At 42.1% G+C, this 8,103-nt stretch overlaps 1 protein-coding gene across 3 annotated transcripts in view; it reads right to left on the bottom strand.

Moving 5' to 3' along the window:
• Positions 1-2,023: 2,023 nt before the first annotated feature.
• Kl (klotho) overlaps positions 2,024-8,103 on the bottom strand; it is a 44,450-nt gene continuing 38,370 nt past the window's right edge. The window contains exon 5 of one of the 3 annotated variants that reach the window (XM_029533799.1): positions 2,024-4,357. In XM_029533799.1, coding sequence (XP_029389659.1) covers positions 4,209-4,357 — 149 coding nt within the window. In that variant the 3' untranslated portion in view covers positions 2,024-4,208. Of the gene's footprint in view, positions 4,358-4,729; positions 5,775-5,794; positions 6,221-8,103 lie in introns of those variants that run through there. The other 2 variants (XM_021187224.2, XM_029533798.1) reach the window with 2 other exon arrangements.

Raw genomic sequence — 8,103 nt, 5'->3', positions numbered from 1 at the left:
CCAGGTTCAGTCTCCAGGACTGGGGGGTAGGGAGGAGAATCACACACACAGACACACAGAGACACACACAGACAGGCACACGCACACACAGAGAGAGACACACACAGGCACATACAGACACACAGAGACACACACAGGCATACACACAGACACATGGGCACACACACACAGGCACACACACAGGCACAGACACACACACAGACACACATACACATACAGGCACAGACACACACACACACACACACAGACAAAAACAAACAGACATACACAGGCACACACACAGACACACAGGCATAGACACACACACACACAGACACACACAGGCACAGACACACAGACACACACACACACAGGCACATAGACACATACACACAGACACATACACACAGGCACACAGACATAGGCACACACACACACACACACACACACAGAGGCTCTGTGAGCGCTGCTCCACTCAGGATCCTGCAGAGCACACCCCTCCCCCACTCTCCTGCTCTGTCCCTGTCCCTCCTTCTTCCCTGGATGAGTCATGGTGACGTCACGTGTCTTCTGGCGCTGGATTCCTGCACCTCACCTAGCAGTGTGACTAGAAGACAGGATGACTAACCTGCACTGCCAGTGATGGGGGTTGGTAAGGAATGACAGGCAGGGATAAATTAAAGCCATTTTATTAGGGCACCAACAACAATCAAAGCTGACCCATTCATCATGTTGCCCGTGCGTTCATCTTAACTGTCAATCTTTCTCTAATTTTAAGTCCGTTCTTCTCCTTCCCAGCTTAGCACTTCTGCCCCACCCCCACTCCTGTCTGTCGAAACATTCCATTTGAAGCCTCGGGGCTATTTATTAGACACTCAGGATAGCCTGTGATTTAAAGGCAGAAACAAGTTCGTGTCTTAAATGTAGCACTAAGGCCATGAACACCGCACACAATTTGCCATCTAATAGCTTGGATGTTGCTAGCCAAAGCTTTTGATTCACTTTGACCAAAATAATACAAAATGCCTTAGGCCACATTTGTGCTCAAAGCCGTAATTAGCAGAAACCGCAGCCCAAAGAAATGGAAAGTTCCAAACTCATCAATTCTAGTCATTTTATTAAAGGGAATGGCTGACATTTCTATTGCAAGAAATTTATACAAGATAAATAAAGTCATTTGCTGTTAAGTTGTTTTTACCATAAAATAAGCATATTCAAAGATTATACGAAACTAAGAAACTCTACTAACTAAAGATTTTGGAAATAAATGAAAATTTGATAAGTATGCAACTATTTACCAACTAGATAACAAATACGCAAATTCTAATGTTCTCTCTGTGTCATTAGATTGTTTCAAAAGAGCAGATGGTACAAGACACAAATATGGATGGATCTTCTGCCAAATGGCCTTTCCGGATTCTACCCATAAAAAAATTTGTATCATTAAACAAAATAATGCAACAAAATAACTTAGTCTCATAAAGTAAATATAAGAATTGAGTTTTCTTTTCAATTTTACTAAAGGAATCTGTCTGAACATGTCTATGAAAAGTCACAAAAATTAACTGATGTGTCAGGGTAAATAAATCATCCTGATGGTAACAGACTTTGTTTTTCCAACATTGAGCTCTACATATTGAGTTATCAACAAATCTGAAACATGTTAAGAGTACGTGGGATTAGTCTAGAAAAATTATGTCAGACACTTTTCATCACTGTGATGAAACAAAGCCACGCCCCCCATCCCCAAAAGACAACTTTAGGAGAGAAGCCATCTCCTCAGCCTGAGACTTTAGACCTCTGATCAGTATTGGGGCTTTTAAAGATAGTGGGGGTGGGGGTGGGGGGTGGGGATGGAGGTGGGGTGAGGTGGGAGTTGCTGGAGAGCCAGCTTAGTGGTTAAGTTCACAGAATGCTCTTCCAGAGGACCCTGATTTGATTCTCAGCACCCACATGGTATGGCTCACAGCCATCTTTAACTCCAGTTCCAGAGGATCCGACACCCTCTTCTGGCCTCTGTGGGCACTGCATGCATGTAGTGCACAGACATACATGCAGGCAAAACACTTACACATAAAATAGAAATAAAATCTGAAAATAAAAAAGGACAATAAAGAACTTTTGAACTTAGAATGAATATACTTTGTGCCATGAGATGGCCATGAGTCTATGGGAACCATGGGTAGAAGAATGTAGTGGTTTCGATGCCAAAGCTTCCCTCTTGGTCTCCCGTTGATGGTACGGTTTTGAGAGGTTTTGCTCCTGTTAGGAGGTTGAAGTGAGTTACTAGGGGCAAGCCTTGAGTTTGGAAAGCCTCATCCTATGCTTGTCCTCTCTCTGTTGCCTGACTGAAGCAGTTGTCACATTTCACTTGCTTTGATGGACTCTATCTCCTTGAATCTTAAGCCAGAGTAAACCCGCCCCACCCTCAAGTTGTTTCTGGTCAGGTCTTTGATCACAGCATTGAGAAAAGCAACGATCCACGTATCGGTCTTTAAAGGATACGTTCCACCAACTGTTTAGCCTTGTTGGGAGGAACTAGATGTGAGTTATTCTGTAGGTATAGAGGAACTGTAGAAGGGAGAGGTGGATTGGTTTATCTTTCCCTCAGTGTTGAGGGTCTCCCTGGGAATTTACATATTGAACTCTTAATCTCCAAAGATACATTAATGAGATTTGGTCTTTAGAGATCATTTGAATTAGATGGGGTCAGGAAGATGGTGGCTCTATAAGGAAGCGAGTGCTGACGAGCTTGTTCTGTCTTGCCGTGTGATAATCCTCACCGGGTTGTATAGCAACAGGTCTGGGCTACATCTTTGACCTAAATAAACGTCCATTCTTTATGAGTTGTCTAGTTGAACGTACTCAGACGTTACAGTAGACAACAAAGGCAACCCCACTAGTCAAAAGCCCCGCCCCCTAGACCCTCTATGCCTACCCCAGTCCCCGAGTCTGGCACAAGAAGCCCCGTCTCCTCCGTCTAGCCAATGGCTGGAGGTCTCTGAAGTTCTACTGGACACGAAGTTCCCATGATGCTCATTGAGCTGGTGGGCTTCCCGATGTCTGTTCCTAGCACTTTGCCATTCTCGTACTGTTCTCTTTGGCTTTTTGTCTGTGTTGTTCGCTCGTCTCTCTCAGCTCCTGTGACCATCTGAATGACCCTATTGCTCTGGTCACCCTAGCTAACGTGATAATACTCTTTGTTTTGTTACTTAAAAAGCAAAACAAAACAGAGTCTATAGCCCAGGCTGGCCTTGACTTCCCAGTTATCCTCCTGTCTCAGCCTTCCAAGTACTAGATTATAAGCACAAACTACCAACCCTACCATTAAAAAAAAAATTCATTACCAATCCACAGACACATAATTATGGTAGAAGGTAAAAACACACAAAGATTGCTTATAATTCTTCCTCAAGAAACAGAAGTACTTCTCTTTTACATTCCCAGAGTAAGAAGAGTAAATGATACAGCAAGAAAATTATTTCTAAATGATATTTATTATTGAACTAATTAATGGGAAATTGGCTCAACAAAGAAAACAGTTTTGAGCTGTTCCAGCAATATTCTCCATAGCTATTAAAGTTTTGCTCTCGAAGACTAATGACAGAAAAATTACTTCAACAAAAATGAATAAAGAAGATATATGCCTACATATCACATGATATCAGTACACAAAATACGACACATAGGAACTGTCAGCAGCATCTCTGTATTATATTATAGATAATTTTTTCTATACATACAGTTTTTTGTTTCTTAAATTTTTTACAATTAATATATATTACTCTGCAATCAAGAAAAATAGGCATAAAATAAACTATTGATCCTATAGCATTTGATTTCAATAATAAGTCCAGATGTATAAAGAATGCCACAGCAAAAGCTGATCATTCATGAGGAAAACCACACCACATCGCAAGATGGAGAATAACAGGGTGATGAGCTGTGCGCTGTGACCCTGTGCCAGCCAGGGTAGCCATGCCTGCTATGACGGATTTATCTTGCCTGATCTGGTATCTGCTTATCAATAAGACCGCTCAGCTGTAACACAGAGGCTTCCCCCGGGAGTCAGTAAGACTTAGGGTATTGGGTGTAGAAGGGGAAGACGTAATTAGCCCTTTCTACAGAAGTCAGTAGCATGGTTGGTGTTAAGAGCTCAAAGAGGGCCTTCGCAGGTTCAGAAGCACACGGTAGATCTCGGCGGCCACCAGGACAGGTTCCCAGTGTGGTCATACTGAAGTGCTGTCGGATCGGCTAAGAAAGTTGAACATCACGGCATCCAAGCATTGACAGCATATTCTGAAGAGGCATTCTTTACACTTTGACTGAGAGCTCCTCCTTCTTCCTGTGGGAAAGGTCGCTGCATTCATTCCAAGGTCTGGTCAAAGATAAAAGGATGTTCAATCAAATCACTCAGGTTGCTCTTTTTTTAAAAAAAAAAAAAAAAAAAAAGAATCCCTTCTTTTCTCAAACCGATGCAGTGCGTTGTAATACGGTTTCCGCTTCCGAAGAGGCCAGCAGCTCAGGGCTCATCTTTATTTTTTGTGAACATTTATCAAAAGAATCTTCAACGTGGGCTGGTTAAGAGCATGACTGCTCTTCTGGAGGTCATGAGTTCAAATCCCAGCAACCACATGGTGCCTCACAACCTTCCGTAATGAGAAACATACAAAAACAAAAACAAAAACAAAAACAAAAAAAAACAAAACAAAACTTTGGGCTGGAGCAAGTGGGGCGGAGCGAGGTGGGGGGTGGGGGTAGGAGGGGCGGAGCAAGAGGGAAAAGGGAAGGGGCTGGGGAAGAATCACCAATGCGCATGCTCTGAACTGAAAGTCGGTAAGAGAAAGCCCTCAAGGATCTGGGGTTTAGGGCACACCTCAAAAACATTCACAAGAATATAAATGTCCATAATGTGCTTTCTAAGTGTATTCGTAAGTTGACATTAGCAGCATTTGGTAGGAATAGTGTTTTTTAATGGGCTGCGCTGGCCTCGGGCTCTTGGCCACCTTTACTGGATATTTTTCTACTTCACCTTGTAAAACTGGATCAGGTAAAGTCCAGGTGTTAAGATGGTAATTGAGAGAGCATTACTCCCCAAAAGGCGTGAATTTAAAAATGGTCATGGGTAAACAAGTCCCTAAAGTTGTTCTTCAAACTTCTGTCTGCTTGGCACTGTTATCACTACCGTATTCCCTGCCTTCCATTCAGAGGCACTGTAGATACTGTGGTGAGGATAATTCCGTAATTGCCACCGAAGAGAGCAGATTCAGATACCATTCACCCTGCAATATTTTATTCTCACCAATTCCTGTTTAAAACTTCTACCATCCATGACAAAAAGGTTTTCTAGAATCCAAATGTGAGGAATGCGGCTCACAACCCCGAGAGGTGCAAACGGCTGACGGTGGCGGCCCGTGCTTCTTGATCCCAAAGCGAATGGCCAGGCAGACGTTCACTCTACTTATAACTTCTCTGGCCTTTCTTGGAGTAGTGGAAAATGAGAGCAAGAGAAATAATAAAAGTAAAAACAAGAAACGAGATGAAGACCAGCAAAGACTTCCGGGTTTGAAAAAACCCACATTCGGTGCACCCAGTGTATTCTTCCGGACAAAACCTTCCCAGCGTTCCAGAACCCAGGAAGCCATTGTTGTCAATAATTTTCCTGTAATGTTTCATAGATGGTTTGGGCTCGAACTGATTCGCAGCATATCGATAAAAGCCAGACTTGGGAGCTGAACGATCACTAAGAGAATATGCAAAGTAGCCACAAAGGTTGATGCCGTCCAACACGTAGGCTAGAGAAAAGGAAAGGGCAGGAGAGGGTTGACTGGAATACTTTACACACAACCCAGCCTTTTTTACACAGCCTTGGCGGATAATGAAAAGCCTGGATACCGTTCATCAACACTTGAGACTCATCAGCTTTCACTGGGAAAGGCTTTACACCAGAACAGATAGGCAAGTGCACACAACACACGCAGTTAAAATGGCTGTAGGGGCAGCTGTACCATTCATGACAGATATGAGATATCTACCAATAGATCAAAGGATGACAAAACTGGACATAAAGAAAGGCACATGTACATGCTGTGTGTGTGTGTGTGTGTGTGTGTGTGTGTGTAACATATGAGCCGTAAGAGAAAATGTACAGTCCTTGTCTTGAGTCTCAGTTGGATCCATTTTCCTGCAATCGGCATCCTTTCATTCTTCACTTCAGCAAACTCCCAGCATACACACGTGCCTGCTCACAAGGACATGAAATCAGTAATTATAAGATTATGAGTGCTGAGGAAGAGATCTAAATTGAGGAGACTGGAAAACAAGAGAAGGTAAAGGAGAGAAAGGAATAAACAAGAAATGTCCTTATACATACATGCACACATAAATGCATATACACACATACATGTATACATATACACATACATGTATACATATACACATATATACATGCATATACACATATACACACATACATATGCATACATACACATATACACATACATACACACATACATATATAGACACATATGCACATATATATATACATACATACATATATACATACACATATACACACATATACATACATACATACACATGTACACACATACATATACACACATATACATACATATACACACATGCACACATATACACACGTATATACACACATACATATATATACACACACATATATACACACACCACATATACACACATACATATATATATATATATATATATACACATACATGTATGAGGCCAGAGGTGTTCTGGTACTCTGGATACTCTGGATGGTAAATCTATCTGTGCTCTCCTTTATTATTATCCCACTGTCTTAGGTATAGAAGTTCCATCCTGTGATCATTGTCCTAGACATGATAGGAAAGCTATACACAAGAAATCTGGCTGCTTAAACAAGACCTGCACAGTAACACCATCAGCTGACATGCCAACACCAGTGGGAAAAATCTCACACAAATCAGTCTGCTCTCAGACTGAGAATCACTGAGAATCAGTGATGGGTTATCCAGTTCCAAGTGGTACATACAGGTACATACCAGCAACATTAAATGGACTTGACAGGGTGTGTGTGTGTGTGTGTGTGTGTGTGTGTGTGGTATTTATGTGTGTGGTATGTATGTGTGTGGTGTGGATGTGTGTGTGGTATGTGTGGTGCATGTGTGATATAAGTGGTGTGTGTGTGTGTGTGTGTGTGTGTGGTGTGTATATGGTATGTATGTGTGTGGTATGTGTGTGTGGTATGTATGTGTGTGGTGTGGATGTGTGTGTGGTATGTGTGGTGTGTGTGTGTGATATGAGTAGTGTGTGTGTGTGTGTGTGTGTGTGGTGTATATGGTATGTATGTGTGTGGTATGTGTGTGTGGTATGTGTGGTATGAGTGTGGTGTGTGTGTGGTCTATGTTTTGTGTGTGTGTGTGTGTGTGGTATGCATGGTGTGTGTGTGTGTGTGTGTATAACAATCATAAACAAAGGAGAAGTCATAGAATTTGAGAGGGAATTGGGGGCACAGAGGCGTTAGCAGGGGAAGGAAGAAGGAGGGACATAAATAATACAAACACAGTACTCGTGCATGAAATTCTCAAGAAAACTAAATGATTAGCAAAGTGTAAATGTGACAAGAAAGACTAGGATAATCTGTGAGGAGAACGAGGAGGGGAAGGAAGGGAGGAGGAGGAGGTCTATCAAGAGGGAGGGGGGGGGATGAGGGAGGGCAGAGGCAGAAGTGAATGAAAGCAATCTACAGTGAAATCCACACACACACCTGAACAAAATCTCGTAAGGAAGGAACTCGGTTATTCTGTATGCACACAAAAACAATTTTAAAAAGTAGGAAGAAAAAAGCTCTGGAAATCAGCTTGGTGGTTCCTCAGAAAATTGAACCTAGTTCTGCTGGAAGATCCAGCAATACCACTCCTGGGCATATACCCAAAAGATGCTCCAACATATAATAAGGACACATGCTCCACTATGTTCATAGCAGCCTTATTTATAATAGCCAGAATCTGGAAAGAACCCAGATGTCCCTCAATAGAGGAATGGATACAGAAACTGTGGTACATTTACACAATAAAGTACTATACAGCTATTAAAAACAATGAA

Source organism: Mus pahari, chromosome 23, assembly GCF_900095145.1.
Source record: "Mus pahari chromosome 23, PAHARI_EIJ_v1.1, whole genome shotgun sequence".
Classification (NCBI taxonomy): Eukaryota; Metazoa; Chordata; class Mammalia; order Rodentia; family Muridae; genus Mus; species Mus pahari.
Note: the sequence above shows the minus strand (reverse complement) of the source record. Positions and strands in the feature narration are given on the sequence as shown.